The sequence below is a fragment of the Taudactylus pleione genome, unplaced genomic scaffold (assembly GCF_031769625.1).
Source record: "Taudactylus pleione unplaced genomic scaffold, aTauple2 ptg000734l, whole genome shotgun sequence".
Taxonomy (NCBI): Eukaryota; Metazoa; Chordata; class Amphibia; order Anura; family Myobatrachidae; genus Taudactylus; species Taudactylus pleione.
Genome location: NW_028285136.1, coordinates 3861088 through 3886960, shown reverse-complemented (window position 1 = coordinate 3886960; position 25873 = coordinate 3861088). Strand labels below are relative to the sequence as shown.

Sequence of the window (25873 nt, the reverse complement as noted above, 5' to 3'; positions counted from 1 at the left end):
AGAGAGATTTCTAACCCCTTCCTCTCTCTAATCAGATGGGTCTGGCCAGCAGTCTGCTGTCTCATAGGCAATCAGGTGTCTCAGTAACGCTGCGCGGCTTCCAGTCTCTCAGGACCTGAGACCTACCTGTGACTCCATCTCCCCGGGTCATGTATTATTTATCTGCCTGATCTTGCTACACAGCCTTGTGTCTCTAGCCCAGCCAGCGCGGGTACATTGTGCCAGTGTGCTTAGGGGTGTGGGGAGGATCATTCTGTAATATTTTGACATCTTGTTATGTGAATGGTGAGGAGTGAATCTCTCGGGGAAGGGGAGGGGGGGGGGTAGGTTAGGTGAGAATGATTCTGCTGAATAAACAAAGATTGCTTTATTGCAGATACCTATGTATTTATAGTACAGTATAATGTGCCTGTGCTGCATAAGACATTAATACAGAATAAAAGACGCATATACACAGGCATGCCTGTAATAGTATGACATAATCCACTCAGAAGGAAAGACACTTAAATTGATGCATAGACAGCGGCCCTCTTGGTGATAGAGGTTGCTGGGGTCTTAATTTCTCAGTACTTGTCACTCGGGGTCACACCCCCACCCCATTGCTGGCTATCTTCTGTGTGTCAGAAATATCCGCTGATGCCTTTCCCCAGAGCTAGTGATGTCACCGTCAGCCAATCCGATTGCTCAAAGGCAGCGCTAGCTACAGACTCAAAGACGTGAACGAGCTCTTCCTAGTTCCCATTAACCTCTTCACCACCGCAGGAAATCCGCACACTGTCACATTTTCACCCCAGCAGAGCCTTCCCTGGTAATTCTCCCATTCCCCTTCTTGTACACATGGCTGCCTTGCATGGCTGAACAGACATTAATTCAGGTAATGCAGCCCTAATCTCTGGGAAGATTCCTCATGTTGGCCCCATTGCAGCTGTAAAAACCAGCAGTGCGTTGCTTTGAAAATCCTGTTTCCTTCCAGAGGAAGGCACAGGGGAGACTAGATGGAACTAGAGCATCTCTTTACTCCTGCAGTTCCCTCCTAGAGCACATTGCATACATCAATTAAGAGCATCTTTGCTGTGCAGATTAACATATGTATGTCGGCATTAAAAATGCAAGCGGTGAATATGCCCCATCTTCCAGGCTGGGTGGACGTACTGGTGCCATATTGGCTAAAGCGAACCGTGAAGAGAACAAGGCTCTGCAACCCTCACGCAGTAATACCATCTCCCCATACGTATATATAGCTGGGCAGGATCTGCAGCACTCCAGTTATTTTTAGCCTGACCCTGTGTCCACACTGGGTCCTAGTGCCCAGGGTCTCTGCAGCACTGGAAATTGCTTGGTGGTCATCATTAATACATAGGTAGAATTTGCCATTGTGGAGCCAGGTCCACTAACACGTATGCTAAAGGTTATTAATGGAGAGAACAAGACCGGAGTGTGAGAAATTGTACTTTGTATGGCGCCCTCTGTTGGCATAATCTTGGCATATACAACAGGTAATGTGTTAGGAGGATATGGAGTTTGAATTGGGAATACTGCTATCTGTCTGTACCTGGGTCATTTGGGTTTAGCCATAAAAGACAGGAAATAATGGGCAGGGCAGCTGAATGTGAGAAGGGGGTAACATAAAATCCCTGTCCATTCAGTAAGTGTATACCGTCTGACATTTTTTACGTCGTGTGTACCCCTCATCTACTCGAACCGAATTAGTCTAAAACTGGATCTCTTAAAAGTCTTTGGTCCAGTTGCTCTATATTCTCATACTGAAATGAATACTTTTAAGGTAAAATTTAAAAGGTTACTCTGCAAGGTCAAATCGTCTTCCTCAAACACCTGTCATAAGATAATTATGACCCCCCCCCATCATGCCTGTTTATTATGGTATCATTTAGACCATAGACCTTTAAGAGGATACAAATCTTATACAAAGTGCCAATCTGTTAATAGCTATTCGCTAGACTCCTTTCATGAGTAACATGAGGTCAAAAAGGTCAAATATGTTAGCAATCATATTTGTCGTGATAGCGTTATTTGTCATGATAGCAGACAGCTTGCGCACAAATAAAACCGTTTCTTCTTGTACCACCAAACTAACACAGCTTGTCCAGCGTTGATCACCCCGCCTGCAGGAATCGGCGCCTTTTTTAAAATCTAAGCTCCACCCAGGCAGTGTCCTAATTAGCTGTCATTAAATCTATGCTGTCATTTTCCACAGGCTACAAGTATCTGTTCCGGGTGTGTATTGAAAGATCTACAGTAAAAAGAAAGACAGTGTCTAGCTAGACACTAGATGTTTGACAGTCAATAGGTCGATACACTGAAGGTCGACATGTACAAATGGTTGACAGGGTCAAAAGGTCAACACGAAAATGTTCGACACTTTTTTTTTTTTCTAACCCTAATCTTCACCCTAACACTCCCTTTAGTGCCTAACCCTCTCTCCTGGTACATAACCCTAACCGTCAGGGAAGGTGCATGACCCTAAAAGTCCCTTCTAGTGCCTAACCCTCCCTCCCGGTGCCTAACCCTAACCTTTGGGGTAAGTGCCAAAACCTAACCCTCCCTTTGGTGCATAACCCTAACCGTCAGGGAAGGTGCATGACCCTAGCAGTCACTTCTAGTGCCTAACCCTCCCTCCTGGTGCCTAACCCTAACCTTTGGGCTAAGTGCCTAACCGTCGGGGTAAGTGCCAAAACCTAACCCTCCCTTTGTTGAATAACCCTAACCCTCTCTTTTGGTGCCTAACCCTAACCGTCGGGTAGGTGCCTGACCCTTACCTTCCTTTCTAGTTCCTAACCATCGGGGTAAGTGCCTATACCTAACCCTCCGGTGAGTGCCTAACCCTAAAAAAAAAAAAACTAACGTGTCGACCATTTTAGGTTGGCCTTTTGACCTTGTCGACCATTTGTAACTGTCGACCTTCTTAAATGTCGACCTTTAGTGTGTCGAACGTTTGTCCTTCGCAACCTATTGACTGTCTAACATCTGGTGTCCTTCTAGACATTGTCCACCTTTTTACTGTAGATCTTTAGACTGGATCCCACTGAGCTGACCTCACACCCCATTCATCAGGTCTCTTCACTAAGGGGTCTACTTACTAAGGCTTGGATAGAGATAAAGTGAACGGAGATAAAGTACCAGCCAATCAGCTCCCAACTGTCATGTTACAGGCTGTGTTTGAAAAATGACAGTCGGGAGCTGATTGGCTGGTACGTTATCGCTCTCCAGTTTATCACTTTTCAGTGCTTAGTACATCTGGCCCCATTAGGTCTTGGAGAGAGATACAGTTGATGGAAATAACGTACTAACCAATCAGCTCCTAACTGTCACTGTACAGGCTGTGTTTGAAAGATGACAGTTAGGAGCTGATTGGTTGGCAGTTTATCTCCATCCATTTTATCTCTCCAAGGCTTCGTGAATAGACGCCTATGGGAGAAGGGAGAGGAAGTCACTTCTGCACAGTCTGCACATTACACATTGCCATTAATCAAACCACATGCATGCAACAGAGCTGATTATTCAATGTACAGTATTATGTAATATCAGAGTGCTACTTAAAGAATCAGTTTGGTGTCTGTATAGAGTATAAGTAACATAGTGCTACCATACGTAAGAGACATTAGGTAAGGTGTCTAATATAGACAGAGTATAGCTACTTCATTGTCTCTGAAGACCCTTAATTATCAAATCTTAGAGCATCAGGGGATAATATCTAGGCTTATTCCTATGTACATAGTAAAGTACCTATCACAAGGGACTGTTTTAGAAAATAAGACGTTGAATAAGAACTACTTATATATTTTACACGTTCTCTCTTTAGGTGATGCCAAGTACAGTGTCCCATTTATAGGAGCAAACACTCCATCCAGCTATAGTGACCCATGCACCTTTGTCACTGATGCCTGTATAAGGTATAGGGGGAACCTTAATACACAGCAATGTGTAATGCAAGATGGAGCTCTGCATACTGTCACCTCTGTTCTAATAAAACAGTTTATTCCCGCCCGCAAAGCTTGTACGCGGCTTCTCTGTCTCATTTACGGCTTTCACAGGATATCCCCCTTTAGTGACCGCCGATATTATATTTGACCAAGTTAGTGAATTAGAGCAGCCCCACGTAAAGGATTTCCAGTGACCCCACTCCCTGCACCGCAAATTCTAAGGGGGTCAATCCTATTAGGTGCGAGCTGCTATTTTCTCTTTGAATTTGCATGGCGAATTCATTTTGCAATCCAATTATCAACTCGCACTGAATCAGTCAAACTGAATTCACATCTTTCTATTCGCCCCTCCCTGAGGGCGGGAGATGGAAAGGAAAATCTTATTTTTAGGTTAAAATGTGGGGACACCGTGCTGAACCCCTTGGACACCCCCCTAATGACTAATTAGGCATTTAGAAGTTTCCAATTAGGTTAGTTCAATAATTAAATTTTTGGGGTAAAAAAAAACAAACCTCAAATTACCACAAAATCAACTTTTTTGTTAGTTTAGGTACCCCAAAGTAAATGACAATTTTTTAGTTGAAAAATAATTTTTTGAAATTTTTCAAGGTGCACTCAAAGTACCCCAAAATCACCCTTTTTCCTACTTTTTTTTTTTCATTTTTCGTTTAATTCGTTTGAGATTAATACCCCTTTTACACCGGAGCTAAAACCCGGGTTATTGAAGGGTTAACCCGGGCAGCTCCCTGGTGTAAAAGGGGAGAGGGTTGGATCGCCAGGTCGAGTGACCCGGCAATCCAACCCAGGTAACTAGCAGGGTTTAACACGGGCGTAACCCGTGAAACCCTGCTGTGAGAACAGCGCACTCCGGGTCACGATGACCTGGAGTGCGCTGCTAGCTGGCCGATTGGTCCGGCTTCAGTGGCGCTTGGAGATGACATCATCTCCAAGCGTCCACTTTCAAGCCGGGAAAGCCGGGTCTATGAAGACCCAACTCCGGTGTGAGCGGTGCCGACTAGGGAGTATCCCGAGCCGGCGCTGGCTAAATTCCGGGTCTGATCAGGATAGGAACCCTGTTCCAACTCCGGGTCAGACCTGGAATTTAGGTGGAAAAGGGGTATTAATGAAAAAAGTTAGTTTTTTATAATGTTCTTGCATTTAAAAAACAAACAAAAACAAATCAGCCATTTGACACCATTTAAAAACCTACAGTACCTTCCTAATGCCCACAAACAGCCGTCTATATGGTCCTGCTAACGAAATTATCCATTTTGGGGGGTCCAGGATGGTCTCCCCACATTTTCATGCATTTCTCGCAAATCTCATTTGGCAGTCAATTCACACCCCATCCCTGCAAGTAGTGCGAATAGGCATTTTTAATTGGATTGGAGAATTCTCGGGAGTGCGCTTCGCTGCGAAGTGTGCGAGTTTCAAGAAACAAACTCGCTACTCGCCATGCTCACCTAATTGGATTGAGCCCTATAAGTGTTTTGTACATGGTTAGAGGGGGAAATGCTGCACTACTGTACTTCAGTATTTTTTTTTTTTTCATGTTACCTGTTTTTTAATATACTTTATATAAAACTTCTGCATGCTTTTATTATATATTATTACATATTAACAGTTCTTTATAGAGCGCTCACATTACACGCAGCTTTAACAGAGTATTTCACTCATTCATAGCAGTCCCTGCACCTGTGAAGCTTACAATCCATTACGGGCCTGATTACGAGTCGTGCGCAATCCCGCTGGCTCCGGTGGTGGCCGATCGGCTCATGGGCAGGATCTGTACTGCGCGTGTGCCGATCAGTGTCTGGGGATGGGCTGGCCCCGTTTTCTGGCCACGCCAAGGCCAATGAGCTTTACTGACCCGGTAGCGTGAAATACACGGCCACCATGGGTGTTCTGAGGCTTACACTGATGGCCTACAGTATATGGATGCAGTTGATAGGCTCCTGCGTCCTCAGATGCAGCAGAAGATCACAGAAGCCAGGAGGCGTCTACTTTTGGAATGTGGGAGGAAACCGGTGTACCCAGGGTCAGCTATGCTAACCACTGAACCACTGTGGCTGCTCTGTTCTCAGGTCTTCTGATGGGTTTTTAATCTTTCCTTCCTTCCCATGTAACATCAGCCGCCTATATCTACATATGACATACTGATCCTTGTCTTGCAGGTCTGGGGGGCTCACGGGAGGAGCCGCAGTTCGTGACGGCACGTGCTGGAGAGAGCGTCATTCTGGGGTGCAATGTGATACATCCACTTACTGCGCAGCCTCCTCCCTACGTTGTTGAGTGGTTTAAGTTTGGCGTACCCATTCCCATCTTCATCAAGTTTGGGTTCTATCCTCCTCACGTGGACCCAGAATATGCAGGTATGGATTGGTTAGTGACCTCACGCTGTAATGTACTTTATTTACCCATTAGACTAACATCTCTGTCCCTCCACGAGCAAAACTTCTTATATTTTCTTTCTTTACCTTTTTGCTATTGACCCCCATTAGTTTTGTCTGTGGAACAGATACTGTAGGCTGCCAGCCAAGTCTACATGTAAGATTCCACCACTCCGCACACAGGAACTGCAGCCAGAGAGTGGAGAATTCTGTGTCTCTATGGAAGGTGTGAAATACATAAATCAATAAATACCAATAGTTTCAGCAATATTATATCTTGTGGTCTAAGTAACGGGATGTTCTGTCAAAGAAAACACACATCCTCCATTTCCATTTGAAACCAAGCAAGTGTGAGATCGTCCATGTGACACTGCTCTCCTAATATCAGTGATATTTTATAGGATATTGCTACACTGTTGGGAGAGGGGGGGGGGGCTGACTGTTATACTGTGGGGAGAGGGGGACCCTGACTGTTATACTGTGGGGAGAGGGGGATCCTGACTGTTATACTGTGGGGAGAGGGGGAACCTGACTGTTATACTGTGGGAAGAGGAGGATTCTGACTGTTATACTGTGGGGGGAGGTGGATCCTGGTTGTTATACTGTGAGAAGAGGGGGACCCTGACTGTTATACTGAAGGGAGGAGGGGACCCTGTCTGTTATACTGTGGAGAGAGGGGGCCCTGACTGTTATACTGTGGGGAGAGGGGGGCCCTGACTGTTATACTGTGGGGAGAGGGGGGCCCTGACTGTTATACTGTGGGGAGAGGGGGACCCTGACTGTTATACTGTGGGGAGAGGGGACTCTGACTGTTATACTGTGGGGACAGGGGGACCTGCCTGTTATACTGTGGGGAGCAGGGGGCCCTGACTGTTATACTGTGGGGAGAGGGGGCCCTGAGTGTTATACTGTGGGGAGCAGGGTGCCCTGACTGTTATACTGTGGGGAGAGGGGGACCCTGACTGTTATACTGTGGGGAGAGGGGGCCCCCATGAGTGTTATACAGTGGGGAGCAGGGTGCCATGACTGTTATACTGTGGGGAGAGGGGAACCCTGACTGTTATACTGTGGGGAGGAGGGGGCCCTGACTGTTATACTGTGGGGAGGAGGGGGCCCTGACTGTTATACTGTGGGGAGAGGAGGACCCTGACTATTATACTGTGGGGAGGAGGGGGCCCTGACTGTTATACTGTGGGGAGAGGAGGACCCTGACTGTTATACTGTGGGGAGCAGGGGGCCCTGACTGTTATACTGTGGGGAGAAGGGGACCCTGACTGTTATACTGTGGGGAGAGGGGGACCCTGACTGTTATACTGTGGGGAGCAGGGGGCCCTGACTGTTATACTGTGGGACGTGGGAGACCCTGACTGTTATACTGTGGTGAGGAGGGGGCCCTGACTGTTATACTGTGGGGAGAGGGGGACCCTGACTGTTATACTGTGGGTAGTGGGAGACCCTGACTGTTATACTGTGGGTAGTGGGAGACCCTGGCTGCTATACTGTGCAGGGTCACTGGTGTGCAGTCTTCTGTACTGTGTGGGCAGGGGGGACACAGACTAATGTAACTCCTGCTGATGCCACTGAATTATGTCTGTGCAGATATAATAAACTGGAGCGTCTGATGAAAAGTCTGAAAGTAGCTGGGTCTATAACTCCCCGATCTCTGCCCACAGCGAGCGCCGCACACTAACGTAGTGGTGTACTGATCATTGTTCCAATTTCGCCCTGCTCCCAGGCCGCGCCACCCTCCATGACAAGGCATCGCTGCGCATTGAACAGGCCCGCTCACAAGATCAGGGCTGGTACGAGTGCAAAGTGCTGATGCTGGAGCAGCAATATGACACATTTCACAACGGCAGCTGGGTCCACCTGACAGTGAATGGTAAGTGACCATGCTCCGTGCGCCATGACGGACTATAGCGTTATCAAGGAACCCGGAAGCCTCAGACCTGTGCTGCTTGTTACTGGTAATCTGTCTTCTTCTCTTCCACCGATATTACCTTATGCAGCAGCCAGTGGCAGAACTACGCGCATAGCCCGACGGTAGCAGAGTTGCACGGGTCCTGGCGGCTCGCTCACGCCAGGCATATCGCGCTGCATGGCGTATTGAGGCTAGATGAGCAAAGACACATCTGTATGTTTTGTTTACGTAGCGTATGTGAGTCTGCGCAAGTACAGAAAAAACGCGTTGTGATCCTGGGAAGGGGCCGCAGAGGGCGTGTTTATGCAAATGCCGCCAGCACTTAACCTTATATTCGCCTGTTAGGAGATGTATCAGCATCTCGTTTGGAGCAGTTACAGGTGCATCCTGATGACTTGTAGTAACCCATGAGATGCCCACATAGAGGGGGCTGCACCCCGAGGTGCTTATGTGCGTAAATATGGTCATTTCCCGTGTGCTCTTCTAGAGAATATATCTGCTCATTTCACGCCTGTTTCCGAGTCAGATGGATCTCTGGGCCTGATTCAGAAATGCTCGCTAGGATGCATTCGCACGCAGCCAGCCGATTGTTTGCATTCCACACATGCGTACTCATCGCAATGCAAGTGTGCGAACCGGGGTGAGCGATCGGGAAAGCGTAGGCTCGCTACGCATAGACAGTCCGGCTGAATGAGTGACAGGAGAAGCCGTTTGTGGGTGGTGACGGGGGCTGGTCGCTAAAAACGGGGGAGTGGAGGTGCAAACGCAGGCGTGCCTGAGCGTCTCAACGCCGTTTCAGAGGCGTGCATAATTTACAGTTATATGTGCATCACACACAGGTTACCCATAGATTATCCGCTGCCCTGTGTAATGCACAGCTCCAGCCCACACATTGTCATTATTTGATGCATGGGCTGATACCAATGCCACTGCGATGCTTCCTCCTGGGCCTAATATCAGCATTTCGCAGACGCAGGGTATGTGGAGGACATTTGTAGCCCGCAGTCGTGTTTTCATTTTCCTGTGCCATGACATGCAGTAGTGGCAGCCTGTGTTGCAGCTTGACGCGGAAGGTGTGATCAATGGGTTGGGTATGAAATCCAGGCTGTCAGGATGCCGCTGGTCAGAATACCGACAGCGGCATGCCGACACCCATAGGAAAGAAAGGGAAGTGTTTCCTAACCCTAACTCTCCCTCCCCGGTGCCTAACCGTAACCTCCCCCCTATTGCCTAAGCATAACCTCACCCTCCCCGCACCATAAACCTAAAACCCCCTCCCCGGTGCCTAAATTTAACCTCCCCGCCACTAGTGCCTTAACCTAACCTCCCTCTCCCCCCACCCTAATCCTAACTCTCCCTCCCCAGTGCCTAACCCTAACCCTCCCCCTAGTGCCTAACCCGCACGCTAACCTCCCCCTAACACCCCGATACTTACCTTCGGGATGCCGGCTGTTGGGATACTAGTGCCGGGATCCCGACCTGTCGGGATTTCGGCGCCGGTAATTAGACTGTCGGCATAACGCATGCCAGGATGCCAGCTACATCCCACGATAAATGTATGTCATATATTTACTTAGGGGGATAAAAATGAAGTAATCGCATTCACACAGACACATACACGTCGCCGCTAACGCGCTCAGTACATGCATCCCGCTGTCACTCTCACATTACTTTCCACTCGGCCTGTGTGAAAGGAACATTCACACAGTATGCGAAACGGACGCCCTCCGGTCCTGTTACTATCTGATAGATTTTCGGGCTCAGTAAATTCAGGTCTTATAACTGCACGCACATGTCTGCAGTCTTGTTACTAAAAGGTATAAAGTATGTGGGAATAATTCAAAAGATTCACTTTAATGCATTTACAGACCCTCTAATGCCATCAATACCCTCTACAACCCTCACTGTAGACAGTATTTGCCCATATCAAACAAGCGCCCGTTTACATCTTCAACATTGCAGTAATAGCGAAGAATCAGAGGCCCTGATTCAGGGCCGCTCCCTGTTGGCGGGCGCTCGATCTGAATGTGGGCTTTTTTTTTTTTTTGTCACCGACCGCTCGCAAAGCTGTGGGGGACCACCCACAGCTTGTGCGAGCGGGGTGGAGACCGTTGCAATTATCGCGACCATCGGGTTTGCGACGAGACCCTGGGGAAGGGTCTAGCTGCCGCAAGCCCGAGTGGACTTCCTGCTCTAATAGAGCAGGGAGTCCACTACTGACATCAGTAATGATGTCAGTCAGCCCTCCTACAAACGCCAGGCGTTCCTAAGGGGACGACTGCGTTTGTCTGGCCACCCCCCCTACCCGCCCACAAAACGGGGTGAGCTGTCAATCAACATCGACAGCCGCCCCGTCTTGTTGCGAGCCCCGTAGCGACTGAACTTCAGTCGCACAGCAGGGCTCGCGCACGCCAGACGTGGCGCGTGCGCAGTGGGCAACTATCGGGCCGCTAGCGAGCGGCTCTGAATCGGGCCCAGAGTCTGGGGGGCCCTTCAGGATGGTGCTAAGAAAGATGAGTCTGTTTAAGAACTGGACCTTTAAATCTTCATACAGAAATTCTGTCAGTAACAGTGTGCTCATTACCTGGATGTTAGTCACATAGGAGCCAGTGATGTAAGGCTCAGCACCAACTTTTCCCACTCTACCAGCGGCCTAGCCCTTACTAACCCGCACCCCCAATACCTGCAGGTGGTTGCAGCCCTGCATTCTGCCCAAGCAGCGACTGGCTATTTGCTCATAGCCTGCAAACAGTTAACGGTACAGAGAAATGTTTATAAGTTCCTTTTTACCATAAACGTCAAAGTATTTTTCATTAAACTTTGAATATTAAATTAGCCTTGTGAAATCTCCTTGACAAAGACTTGGGTCACAAGACAAGTGCATTAAATATGAATGTTGCCCTTTTGAGTGCGACCTTTCAGTGCCCGAGTTACCACGGTGACACATCCAGGCGCTGCGGCCTTTTAAATATATATATATTTAGAAATAAAAGGGGACACTCATCCGTGACTGTCACTGGTACATATTTATAATGGGGCCCAGGAAATAAATATTCTGCAGCTGTCCAAAGATCAATTCTTAAGGTGCATACACACAACGATTTTTTGAATGATTATCGATAACGATATCGTTTAATTGTTGAAAAATTAATTCACTTTCTGAGTTAAAACGATGAACGATCATCGTTCATGCGCGTTGACGTTTGTAGTTCAGTCAGACTGACCAACTCAACGATTTTCAGTAAGGGAATATGCAAAAATCGTTTGTAGTTCAAAAAAATCGTTCATTACTTTTAGTAAATGAACAATTTTACTAAAACGATTTTCATTCATTTTTCCCTTGAAATAATGAAAGAAAATCGTTTACTAAAATCCTTCATTTACTAAATCGTTGTGTGTGTATGCAGCTTTAGTAATAATGTGAGTAACCCGGTACAGTGCCCCGTTCTCTGGGTTGATCTGTATTTGCTAAGGCAGCTGGGAGAGTTCTACACTCCTTTTATAATGTGTTACATAGCAGTGAGAATTGCAATCACACCTCTTAAATGAGACATGGGGGTATGAAGCAGTGAAAAGAGGGGGGAGGCAGGCCAGTGGAGAAGTTGCCCATGGCAACCAATCGGCGCCTACCTATTATTTTATAGACTGTACTTGATAAATGCAACCTCATAGCTGATTGGTTGCCATGGGCAACTCCTCCCCTGGCCCAGTTCTCCATTCTTTTTTCATTGCATTACACTGGGCCTCCTCCGTACGCAACAGCGGACTCCGCGCATGCTCAGGCAGCATACCTCCCAACGTGACCCGCTCCAGGAGGGACACAATGCTCTGGTCCTGGACTTCCCTGGTAATTTTTGATTGGTGGCGGCTCCAGAGGCGTGGCTGCAGCACAGTCCAAAATTCAAATAGGGGAGTCACACCAACTGCCAGTGAGTCCCAGCCAGTGATGTTTGGCAGCGTGTGAAATGACAGTTGGTGCGACTCCCCTATATGAATTTTGGACTGCGCTGCAGCCCCACCTCTTACCAGGGAAGTCCAGGACCAGAGCATTGTGTCCCTCCTGGAGAGGGTCATGTTGGGAGGTATGCTCATGGGAACGCATGCACCGTAAGGCTTTTTAGGCGCAGTAGCACATAACCGGCCGGCCGTGCACACACCGCCATTGTTTCCACCTCCTGAATCAGGCTCGCTGTCTGTATCTTATTATAGGTGTTTTTCTGTGATTAAAAGTATTGATTTAACCCATTAGTGCAATTAAGAGTAATGCGCGTCAGCCGCCCCCGCCAGCCTCAGCTGGAGTATGGATTGTGTTATTGAGTCGTGACCTCCTCTGTCCTGTCTAGTACTTACAGTCTCCGGGTGCATCTATGTTAATGTGTCTCTTCTGGTTATATGATAAGATACCATCGCAATTTGTACGTACAAGAATAATGTGGTGTAGTACAGTAATTGTAGGATCTTGTGGAAACTTATTCACACTCTTGGTCCTGCATTATAAGTGTGAAATCAAGTGGGTACTGCATGTTCCGCCTCGCCTTTCGGCATTACTGCGTTTGGATAACTTGGTCCGCTGCGTGATTATAGGGGCGAGGCTGTGAGATAAGGGGATTTGTTGTGCCAGCGCACGTAACAGCAAATAAGTGAGACATCGTATAGAATGTAAATGACAGAACAGAGTATCGGTAGATAATATGCACATTACTCTTATGTACAGCGTGTATAAACCTCTGATCCATGTTTTCTGTTCGCTCCTCAGCTCCTCCCACCTTCACGGAAACACCCCCCCAATACCTGGAAGTGAAGGAGGGGACCAGCATCACATTAACTTGCACTGCGTTTGGGAACCCTAAACCTACTGTCACGTGGCTGCGAGAGGGAGAGTTCCTAGGGGGAACCCCAAAATATCAGGTATTATGTGAGACATACATGTATAATACAGGTACAGTGGTATGGTGCAGCTGTCTGTGCATGCAGACTAAGAACATATAGCAGGGATTACATGTAACATACAGACAGGAGAGGTGGTACTGTGCAGCTGTTTCTGCATGCAGGCTAAGAACATATACCAGGGGTTACATGTAACATACAGACAGGAGAGGTGGTACTGTGCAGCTGTTTGTGAATGCAGACTAAGAACATATACCAGGGATTACATGTAACATACAGACAGGAGAGGTGGTACTGTGCAGCTGTTTGTGAATGCAGACTAAGAACATATACCAGGGATTACATGTAACATACAGACAGGAGAGGTGGTACTGTGCAGCTGTTTCTGCATGCAGACTAAGAACATATACCAGCCGGATTACATGTAACATACAGACAGGAGAGATAGTACTGTGCAGCTGTTTCTGCATGCAGACTAAGAACATATACCAGCCGGATTACATGTAACATACAGACAGGAGAGGTGGTACTGTGCAGCTGTTTCTGCATGCAGACTAAGAACATATACCAGCCGGATTACATGTAACATACAGACAGGAGAGGTGGTACTGTGCAGCTGTTTCTGCATGGAGACTAAGGCCCTCATTCAGAGCCGTACGCTCTGAGCAGAGCGCACGCTCTGAATGAGAGCCGCCCTCCATAAAAATGGAGCGTCCTCCTGGACGCTCGTATAGCTGTGGGTCACCACCCACAGCCTATACGAGCGTGCAGTATGAAACTGCGAGCCGGAGCCTGCGGTTGAGTTTTTCAACCGCAAGCCCCGGAGTGATTTTGGCTCTATCAGAGCCAAAATCACTCCCACTGACATCACTAGTGATGTCAGTGGGCCGGCTTCTGACGGGAGGCGTTCCCGTGGGAACGCCCCCATCAGGGAGGCACGCCCCTGGCACGCCAGCACGCCCCCTTTGATCAGACACAACGAGCGAAGAAAGTCCTTCGCTCGTCGCGTCTGGTGCATGCGCACGACGGAGCTCCTGCCGTCGTGCGCATGCGTAGAGCACAACATCAACCCACTTGCGAGCGGACAGCCTCTTGCGAGTGGGTCTGAATCAGGCCCTAAGAACATATACCAGGGATTACATGTAACATGCAGACAGGAGAGGTGGTACTGTGCAGCTGTTTGTGCATGCAGGCTAAGAACATATACCAGGGGTTACATGTAACATACAGACAGGAGAGGTGGTACTGTGCAGCTGTTTGTGCATGCAGGCTAAGAACATATACCAGGGGTTACATGTAACATACAGACAGGAGAGGTGGTACTGTGCAGCTGTTTGTGCATGCAGGCTAAGAACATATACCAGGGGTTACATGTAACATACAGACAGGAGAGGTGGTACTGTGCAGCTGTTTGTGCATGCAGGCTAAGAACATATACCAGGGGTTACATGTAACATACAGACAGGAGAGGTGGTACTGTGCAGCTGTTTGTGCATGCAGACTAAGAACATATACCAGGGTTACATGTAACATACAGACAGGAGAGGTGGTACTGTGCAGTGGTTCTGTGCACCTGCCAATGCAAACGGACTAAGAGGATAGCGAGGATTACATCCAGCATACAGAATAAGGTTATTGCAGAATATAGCATACAGTGACAGCTTCTGTTACATTACTAGTTGGACTATTGCAGGATAAGCGATTCCTATTGGAGTCATAAAGCTGTGAGCAATAGATGGGGAGTAGTTTGTATTTTATTAGATCCTTATGGAAAAGGCAAATTGGAGATGCTATTCTCTCTTATGTATATGACACTATATTACATTATATTGTGTACAAATAGGATATTGTGACTTTCATATTTATCTTTTATGAGGAAAGCTGTCATGCTGCATCTATACACAATCATTGGTCGTAAGTCCCCCCATTTGTGCGCCTGATATGGAGACCCTGCTGAAAGCTGGATGTCTCTTGAGATATTTGCTATTCCACAAACACAAGTAATTCTGCAATATTTGTGCCATTATTTTAAATCTTGCAAAGTGCGTCAGTCTGTAAATGAGGCCCAGAGTGTTTGCGACACCATTGATGACCACCGGAAAACATGAGCTGCAGAAGCTTTGCTCTGGCCATTAGGTTCGTGTCACACAAGCACATTGGGTACCCAAATATGTACCCATACACCATTCCTATGACCCACATTATTAAACACAGGCACTTAGCTTAGTCAGGCTGACACCGGAGCTGACGGGGGACACAGACAACGCGGAATTGGCTCAGTGTCATACTGTTAATCTACACAGTTCAGCCAGTTTGGATGTGTGCTGTAATTTAGCTGTGAGCGTGTGATTGCCGTGTAACCACAACCTCACTTGGTGCCACGCAGGTAAATGATGGGAGTTTGACTATCTCATCCATCGGGCGTGAAGACCGAGGATCTTACACCTGCCGCGCTACCAGTATTCAGGGAGAAGCTGTTCACAGTACACGGATTCTAGTACAAGGTAATGGTCCTCGCACTGCCCTCACTGGAAGCGTGAGCCTGGCGCTCCCTAGTGTCCTGCCCTTGCTGGCTGGGCTCCAGGTGACAGCATGTGCCGTTTCGGGCAGCTGAGGTAATGTTTGTTCCTGTCCCCAGGGTCGCCCTTCATTGTTTCCCCTCCCGAGAACATCACAGTTAACATTTCCCAGGATGCTCTGTTCACATGCCAAGCCGAAGCGTATCCAGGGAACCTCACCTACACCTGGTACTGGCAGGAGGAAAACGTCTTTTTTAAAAAGTGAGTATGGTTGGGGGAAGTGATGAGTACACTGTTAATGCCTTATAGCGCTATTCTTTCGGATTACTGCCAAACCTCCAAACGAATCAATATAATCCTGTAAAATGTAACAGTTCAGAAAGTAACAGATCAATATTACCATACAAAATATTGTGTAACAATGCATTATCCTACCTGCAATGTACAAAGTGTGTGATGTTACATTGTACATTATACCTGTAGTGTGTGATGTTACATTGTACATTATACCTGTAGTGTGTGATATTACGTTATACATTGTTCCTGTAGTGTGTGATGTTACATGGTTCCTGTAGTGTGTGATGTTACGTTGCATATTATTCAGTACCTGTAGTGTGTGATGTTACATTGTTCCTGTAGTGTGTGATGTTACGTTGCATATTATTCAGTACCTGTAGTGTGTGATATTACGTTATACATTGTTCCTGTAGTGTGTGATGTTACATGGTTCCTGTAGTGTGTGATGTTACATTGTTCCTGTAGTGTGTGATGTTACATTGTTCCTGTAGTGTGTGATGTTACATTGCACATTATTCAGTACCTGTAGTGTGTGATGTTACATTGTACATTATACCTGTAGTGTATCATATTATGTTATACATTGTTCCTGTAGTGTGTGTGATGTTACATTGTTATGTAGTGTGTGATATTACATTGTACATTGTTCCTGTAGTGTGTTATGTAACATTGTACATTATACCTGTAGTGTATGATATTGCGTTGCACATTATACCTGTAGTGTGTGATGTTACGTTTTACATTGTTCCTATAGTGTGTGATATTACATTGTTCCTGTAGTGTGTGATATTATGTTATACATTGTTCCGGTAGTGTGTGATGTTACATTGTACATTATACCTGTAGTGTGTGATGTTAAGTATTACATTGTTTCTGTAGTGTGTGATGTTACATTGTTCCTGTAGTGTGTGATATTACGTTATACATTGTTCCTGTAGTGTGTGATGTTACATTGTTCCTGTAGTGTGTGATGTTACATTGTTCCTGTAATGTGTGATGTTACATTGTTCCTGTAGTGTGTGATGTTACATTGTTCCTGTAGTGTGTGATGTTACATTGTTCCTGTAATGTGTGATATTACATTGTTCCTGTAATGTGTGATGTTACATTGTTCCTGTAATGTGTGAAGTTACATTGTTCCTGTAGTGTGTGATGTTACATTGTTCCTGTAGTGTGTGATGTTACATTGTTCCTGTAGTGTGTGATGTTACATTGTTCCTGTAATGCGTGATGTTGCATTGTTCCTGTAATGCGTGATGTCGCATTGTTCCTGTAATGCGTGATGTTGCATTGTTCCTGTAGTGTGTGATGTTGCATTGTTCCTGTAGTGTGTGATGTTGCATTGTTCCTGTAATGCGTGATGTTGCATTGTTCCTGTAATGCGTGATGTTGCATTGTTCCTGTAATGTGTGATGTTCCATTGTTCCTGTAATGTGTGATGTTACATTGTTCCTGTAGTGTGTGATGTTACATTGTTCCTGTAGTGTGTGATGTTACATTGTTCCTGTAGTGTGTGATGTTACATTGTTCCTGTAGTGTGTGATGTTACATTGCTACTGTAGTGTGTGATGTTACATTGTTCCTGTAGTGTGTGATGTTACATTGTTCCTGTAATGTGTGATGTTACATTGTTCCTGTAGTGTGTGATGTTACATTGTTCCTGTAATGTGTGATGTTGCATTGTTCCTGTAATGTGTGATGTTGCATTGTTCCTGTAGTGTGTGATGTTAAATTGTTCCTGTAATGTGTGATGTTGCATTGTTACTGTAATGTGTGATGTTACATTGTTCCTGTAATGTGTGATGTTGCATTGTTCCTGTAATGTGTGATGTTACATTGTTCCTGTAATGTGTGATGTTGCATTGTTCCTGGTGGTTCAGGTCATGGAGCCTGCAGTGACGAGTGTTGCTTTCAGATGGAAAGCAAGACGCCAGAAATTGGGTGGGGGGCGGCAAAATAATTTAAATCCAGACCCAGCTGCCATCCACCACGGGTGTTTTTGTGCACAAAATAATTCAAGGGATGAATGAAAATATTCCTACTGCTTCTTGTATGTGAGTGGGATGAGGTGCCAGGGGCGCTGGGTGGGATCAGGCATGTTCGCATGTTGTATTTAGCGCTGGCAGGGGCTTATGCACAGATCAGTGACGCTTGCTTTCATTATCTTGGGCGCTTTATTTTTCTATGTGATTGTCTCCCTCCAACGCAGTGACTTAAAGCTAAGGGTCCGGATCCTGATTGACGGAACACTGATCATATTCAGAGTCAAACCAGAGGATGCTGGGAAATATACCTGTGTGCCTAGCAACAGCCTCGGACGCTCACCGTCTGCATGGGCCTATCTCACCGTCCAATGTGAGTGTAACTGGCGGCGGTCGCTTTGAGGGAATACTTTCACAGCAATAATCCTGTTTTAGCTCTTGTTACCTATCGCAGCAGCACTGATTTGGGGATGAAGGGGAGTGTGGTGACCCAATTCTAAAGCAATATCAGTCTCTAAAGAGTATGAGAGGGGAAATTAATAATGGTGTTTATTAGCCTCGGTTATTTTGTTTAGCATTGGGAAAACCAGGTTTACAGTTTGTGTAGTAACCAGCACAGTTTGGGCCGTAAAGGGGTCCGGCTGGAGCCAGGAAATGGCACTTTCAAAATGCCTCTTGTGAGCCTGGTGGACAGAGACCCCCTAAGTGTATGTGTGCGGAGACGGACGAGGGGATAAAGTTACGGCACATTGGTTTAGTTGCTGCTGAGGTGACCCATGTCTGTCTTCTCCTGCCAGACCCTGCACGAGTAATCAATATGCCACCTGTCATCTATGTCCCGGTGGGTATTCATGGTCACGTCCGTTGCCCTGTGGACGCCGTGCCGCCTGTCATCTATGTGAAATGGAATAAAGATGGCCGACCCCTGAGGACTGATAAGGTGGGTAGTGCGGGACACTGCTGGCAATGAGGATAGTTAGTTACTGGTTGCCTGTTATGTGGTAAACAAAAATGTATATTGCAGAGGCCAATTTATATGTATGTGACTGGGATTACAATGATTCAGAAAACAAACTTAAAATGAATGGGCCGATACTTCCCTGTACACAAACCGGCCTGGTGCTACACATTCCCTGTGCACGGAACAGGTGTCGTTTTGAACACCTCCCTATGCACAGACGGGCCCGTTGCTCTGCACTTTCCCCTGTGCGGACTGGCCCGGTGCTGTGCTCTCCCCCTAGCAACAGTTGTGTCTTTATACACCAAACACTAGAATAGTGTTTATTCTAAGCACAAACAACCACAAACTAATTTCAGTCTAGTTGGTCTTTGGGCCTAATTCAGACCCAGACGCTGTTAGCGGCCGCTCGCTAGCTAAAAGGGGCCGGCTAATTAAATCATTTGCTCGCACTGCGTCGCGTAAAGCCACCCACTAAGTAGTAGCGAGCGGCCGCAGTATGCGCTCGCACCTGTATAAAAACGCCTCTTTGCCACTCGCAACACACGTCATCTCCGGCAGTTGTAGGATTAATCGGGAACATGGAGAGCCATCGAAGCTGCTCGCAGCGCTTGTGGTAGCCTTTTCGAACTACAACATTGTGTGCAGTTCTGGCTAAAATACTACCCAGTCACGTGTGTAATGACGCTACTTTGCTAATTATGCACGCCCATTAAACGCCGTTCTGACGGTCTGGCACGCCTGCGTTTGCACATCCACACCCCCGATTACAAGCACCTTCCTCTGTTACCACCCACAAACGGCGCTATCTGTCACTCAAAATAGCGGCCCAACTGCGGGCTACGGCCGAGCACTTTCCCATCGCAATGATGGTTCGCGCACGCACATTGCGACTCATACGCATGCGCCGATTGTGAATAATCGCTCAATGCGAGCGAGCGCAGCCTAGCGTCCGGGTCTGAATCAGGCCCTTTATCCCTTTTCCACCTAATGGCCCTACAGTATGCATCATTTCTCGCGTGTGGTAATGTATGTGATTATAATGGTGTTTTTTATGTACTGTGTTTTAATGAGATCCTTGGGATACTGGGCCTGATTCAGCAAGGTACGCAATTGCTTATACACGCGCAAATGGGCGATTGTTGAGTACAGCGTATGCAGCGCAGTGCGTCTATGCAAACTAGCCACTGCGTTCGGGACTGCGAATAGAGGATACGCAGACCCATGGCAGAGTGATTGACAGGAAGTGCCGTTTGTGGGTGGTCGGGCGAACGCAGCCATGCTAGTGCATTTCAACGCCGTTGGGGGGGCGTGCATAAATTAGCCACTGCGATACCAGACGCCGCCTGAGGCTGAAGTAAGCAATTCCTGAGTGAGGTCTGGGCTTCATTAACTGTGCGTCTGGGTCCGATGTTACTCGATGTTACCGATTTGTTTCGCTATGTTGGCCAAGTATACTGGTGTGAGTAAGGGGAAGTGGGTCGTCCTTATGTGCAGGCTGCGATCGCAATGCGAATGCAAACATTCAAATAACACCGCTGGTATTAGCAACGCAGTTGTGTGCGTATAGGCAGAATAGTGAGCCGTAGTGAATCAGGCCCGAAGTACGGTACTGGTGGGGTCTAATGCGCAATCTCACCTGCTCTGCTGTTTTCAGTTATCAGGCTGGAAACTCTTAGAAGACGGATCTATTCACATTGAGGAGGCGACTGAGGAGTTGCTGGGCACTTATTCCTGTGTGCCTTATAATGCGCTGGGGACCATGGGCCAGTCCCCTCCTGCACGGCTGCTGCTGAAGGTGAGATCACTGCTTCCAATTACTGGCGAATATCTGTTCGGCCCACACAATGGCTGTCTCCACTATCATAGGCTCCTAGGACCTCATTCAAAGGCGGTCGTTAGTTGCAAGCGGTCGCACTGAATCAGGGCGGCCGCTTGCATCCTGAACGACCGCCTCCTTGTCGATCGCTAAGCCCACAGCTCTAGCGACCGACATGGGTGATGGTTGCGATGGTCAAGACCATCGCGACCATCGGGGCTTACGACCAGACCCTACGGTTGGGTCTGGGCACTCGTAAGCCCCAGGGAGCTTCCTGCTCTGATCGAGCAGGAAGCTCCCCACTGACATCACCAATGATGTCAGCGGGGCCGCCCCCAAACGGCAAGCGTTCCGGCGGGAACGCCTCCGTTTGGGCAGGCACACCCCCTGCCTGCCTCCCAAACGAGGCGAGCTGTCACTCGCCATCGACAGCTCGCCCCGTCTGCTGCGAGACCCCTAGCGACGGAGCGTCCATCGCTAGCCGGGTCTCGCGCATGCGCACGACGGAGCCGGCTCCATCGTGCGCATGCCCAGTGGGGCAACATCAAGTCGGTTGCGATCGCTCGGCGCTTGCGACCGACTCTGAATGACTCCCCTAGTGCACTGCTAGCTCTGCCCATAGAATTACTGCCTCTACTATAAGCAGATGCATTTTACAGAAAAATTATAATGTTTCAAATCATTTTAATGTGAATATATTTTTGGTTTATTTAAATAGAAAAAAAAAAAACACCCTGTATCTCACCCCTATGTTTGTTGTAGTTCTGCTGTTTTGTAAATTCCTCCTGCTTTTGAATCGCCTGTTTTTTATGACCTGCATGTAGCACTGTTGCCGTTGCTACTTATGGACAGGATTAATCTGTCATTACAATATTTCCACACATAGAAACAGCAGTAGGTTACCCTCTTACTAAAGGATGAATCATGACATGGCCGATTTGATGCTTTGGAAGACGCACAGACCTCCCTCCCAAATGTCCATGGTAATGAATCTGAGCTGGGCTCTGTGTTTGTAGTACCTAGCCTGCAGTAGACTGGAAATAGGAATAAATAGGAATAGTCCTGCAGAGGCTCAGACATAGTCGCACTCCCAAATCCTGCTTTTTAGTTAGCGCTGCTGTTACCACAATCGGAATGGACGGTTGGGTTCTAGAAGCTAACGTACTAGCTTGCATAGAGAATTGTTCAGGCAGAGCAGTGCCATATAGAATTTTTACCTATTGCACATAAACAGAGTTTGGCTGACTCCACCAAATCAGAGAGAAGTAAGGGGTAATTATTATTCAAGGAGAGAGGTGTCACATGGTAAAACTAACCCTCCCCCTAGTGCCTAACCCTCCCCTCCTGCAACCTAGCCCTAACCCTCCCTCTATTGCCTAACCCTCCCCTCCCGCAGCCTAACCCTCCCTTCCTGCAACCTAGCTCTAACACTCCCCTTCCGCAGCCTAACCCTCCCCCTAGTGCCTAACCCTCCCCTCCTGCAACCTAGCCCTAACCCTCCCTCTATTGCCTAACCCTCCCCTCCCGCAGCCTAACCCTCCCCTCCTGCAACCTAGCTCTAACACTCCCCTTCCGCAGCCTAACCCTCCCTCTAGTGCCTAACCCTCCCCTCCGGCAGCCTAACCCTAACCCTCCCCCTAGTGCCTAACCCTCCCCTCCTGCAACCTAGCCCTAACACTCCCCTTCCACAGCCTAACCCTCCCTCTAGTGCCTAACCCTCCCCTTCTGCAGCCTAACCCTATCCCTCCCCCTAGTGCCTAACCCTTCCCTCCCACAACCCTCCCCTCCCCCTAGTGCCTAACCCTCCCCTCCCACAACCTAACCCTAACCCTCCCCCTAGTGCCTAACCCTCCCCTCCCACAACCTAGCCCTGACCCTCCCCCTAGTGCCTAACCCTCCCCTCCCGTAACCTAACCCTCCCCCTAGTGCCTAACCCTCCCCTCCCACAACCAAGCCCTGACCCTCCCCCTAGTGCCTAACTCTCCCCTTCCGCAGTCTTACCCTAACCATCCCCTCCCGTGTCCTAACCGTAACTCTCCCCTCCTGCAGCCTAACCCTCCCTTCCCCCTAGTGCCTAACCTTAACCCTCCCACAGTCTAACCCTATCCCTCTGCTGCCGGTCCATGCAAAATGTGACTACATCCCCTCTATTATATATATATGGAGGTCTATTCACTAAGCTGCGGAGAGAGATAAAATGTAAACTGACAGTTAGGAGCTGATTGGCTGGAACTTATCTTTCTCCATTTTACCTCTCTCAAAGGCTTAGTGACTAGACCCCATAAATGGATAGATAGGTAGCACACTGCATGGTATAAAATGTATTTGGCTAGCATAGGATCATGTATTCTATAGAGTGAGAGGAATTTGCACTTTAAAAAGCTGTTTTACTAAATCATTTTCCTACCCAATAATTATACAGTAGTTCTTGGGTGAAGGATGGTACCCTGGGACCACCATCTTCCTCTGTATTTAGCAGGCACTGGCCTCCGACATTTATATTCAGTGCTGTGTGGATCTGTAATGGCAAGCCTTTGAGCTGCTGTGTCAGACCTTCCCTGTCGAGGAGAGAACAGCATCAGAAATGATCAAAGCTATATTTCAGCTCCGTGACCCTGCCAGGGAAAACGCAGAGAGTGTAGAGGGAGGTTTCTATGTATATGTGCTTAAAATAGAATGTACAACCACCCCATCTCATGTTATTGTTACATATGGGTCCCTATTATTGCCACACAATTTGCCCCCCACTGATTGCCCTCTTTTATGGCTAATATTATATCATACCCCTCTGCATGACATCCATAACCTCTTCTGGTGCATTACTGACAAAGTTAAGTATGCAGAATTGAGATGAGAGTAAACCCTGCTAGGATGCCTGTCATGATCCGAACGGAAAATCATCAGGTGAGAATAAAAACCAGGGGGTTAGGGTGGCTAGGGAACAACTAAGCGAGTGCCAATGACTAGGTCTCCCTATTGCGGTCAAACCCAGGTTTGGCTAGGCCTACCCAGAGGCGCGTAGTCTAGCCCACTTGGTGGTCATCACCAGTGACCACTCCAATTGGGATTTGGGTTTCCCTACACCAAGTAGGCAGGTCGCGGCCCTCTGGACAGGTACCTGGGAGTAGCAGAAAGACCATAATACTTGAACACTGGAAATTAACGAAATACTTGAACACTGGTGATGATCGGAATACTTGAACACTGGTGATGAATTTGAGAATGCTTGAACACTGGTGATGAACGTAATACTTGAACACTGGAAATGAATGGAATACTTGAACACTGGAAATTAACTTGAGAATGTAGAGATCCTGGTGTAGATTTGCACAGAGTAACTCAGAGAAATGTGGACACAGGCATGTACTGGGATTTGGTAGAGGTCCAGCTGAAAGCTAAGTAGTAATTAGCAGGAAACCTGACACACAGAGAAGTAACATAAAAGACGGGAAAACTGAGAGAGATCTCAAGTCTCAGACTGAAAAGTAGCATGGAAGCTAATGCAGGAAATACTGTAGAACTGTGAGTAGGCTGAAACAACACTCTGAAGGAAATAGCACAGAGCCACACTGGTGAGTATTCACAGTCACTTGAACAGCGAAGCTGAATAGCAGATTTCTGTTCCTGGAGTCAGACTTAAATACCCATGGGTAGCTGGTCATTGGATCAGAGGATCAGCTGAGTGACCACATGACTACCATTGGGAGAGACTAGTCAGGTGATATGGACCAACATGGCTGTGCCCATGCCCAGCACCCCAGAAACCAGGACGCACGCTCGAAAGCCCTAGCAGACCCCGGGGAGAATACTCAGTCACCACTCACCTCCACTTCCAGCGACTGAACACCTAAGCCCAAAGATGCCGGCGCGAAGGGGAGTAGCGGCCGATCCCAGGCCGCATCTTGAGAATGCCCCAGAAACTCTGCCAATTTTCACCTAAGCCCCTTTTGATTCTGCCAAAATCAGGGAGACATGGTGTTCTGTGATAGGTTTATGGGCAACAGGGGACCCACCCCATGGGCATACCTGATGGCAATATACAGCCAATGGTGCTGGGTTCTCCTTAAACCAATTGCTTTGCTGTTAGTTTTTTTTTTTTTTTTAGATACCTTTACTTTAATAGCTCTAGTTTTGCCATTAGTGTACCTAGTTTATTTTAACAAAACCATTTTATAGATTATCTAGTAAACCAGGTAACACACGCCTTTTGCTCTCGCAAATGTAGAATGTTATAAAGTGGTAGCTTCTTCAATAATCAAGAGCATTCATTAAAGTACATTTACGGAAAATGGGATTTTACGCAGCTGTAGACAAAGGAGAAACCATCTCTGCTTCTTGTAATGGTTTAGATCTACAGCAATAAACATTCAGTCTTAGTGAGAAAAGAGAGAAGTAGGGAACAGTTTAGGATAACTTGCCATTAGCGACACCCTCCTGTAAGTGTTTTTTCTGAAGTCATCAATTATGTATGCAAGTAATACTGTACGTTTATGTGTGTATATAAATATATATATATATGTGTATATATATATATATATATATATATATATGTATTTGTGTGTGTATGGCCCTCATTCAGAGGCGGTCGGAGGATGCAAGCGGTCGCTCAGAAACTGATACCCACAGCTCTGACGCCCGCTAGGGTGATGGTCGCGATGGTCATAGACCATCGGGGCTTACGACGAGACCCTAGGGTAGGGTCTCACTTGTCGTAAGCCCCGGAGAGCTTCTGGCTCTGTCAGAGCCGGAAGCTCTCCACTGACATCACTAGTGATGTCAGTGGGGCCTCCCCCAAATGGCAGGCGTTCCCATGGGAACGCCTCCGTTTGGGCTGCCACCCCCCCGGCCCGCCTTCCAAATGGGGCGAGCTGTCAATCAACATCGTAAAGGAATAAATGTACCACCGCGCTCTGATGTTTTCAGCTGCTCAATTAGAAATGGCAATAATAATAAAATAAATACTGAGCGCTATGTGTATATGACTAATAGTAATGTGGCACCTGTGAAAAATAAAAATTGGTTAAAACAAATTTGTTTATAGCTCCTTTTGGAGAATTTTGGTGGATCCCTTCGTGGAGAGGACTAACATTTCCGCCCGCAAAAGTAGATGTGAACTGTCTCTCCCTACCTTACCCTTCCTGAGGCCAACCGCTCCGTCT

General features: G+C 47.3%; 1 protein-coding gene across 1 annotated transcript in view; it reads left to right on the top strand.

Moving 5' to 3' along the window:
* Positions 1-25873, top strand: part of IGSF9B (immunoglobulin superfamily member 9B) — a 128225-nt gene that overhangs the window by 32284 nt on the left and 70068 nt on the right. The window contains exons 2-9 of the mRNA XM_088457037.1: positions 6116-6313; positions 8067-8213; positions 13009-13160; positions 15526-15643; positions 15778-15919; positions 18165-18310; positions 18735-18877; positions 20553-20693. Coding sequence (XP_088313163.1) covers positions 6116-6313; positions 8067-8213; positions 13009-13160; positions 15526-15643; positions 15778-15919; positions 18165-18310; positions 18735-18877; positions 20553-20693 — 1187 coding nt within the window. The remainder of the gene's footprint in view (positions 1-6115; positions 6314-8066; positions 8214-13008; positions 13161-15525; positions 15644-15777; positions 15920-18164; positions 18311-18734; positions 18878-20552; positions 20694-25873) is intronic.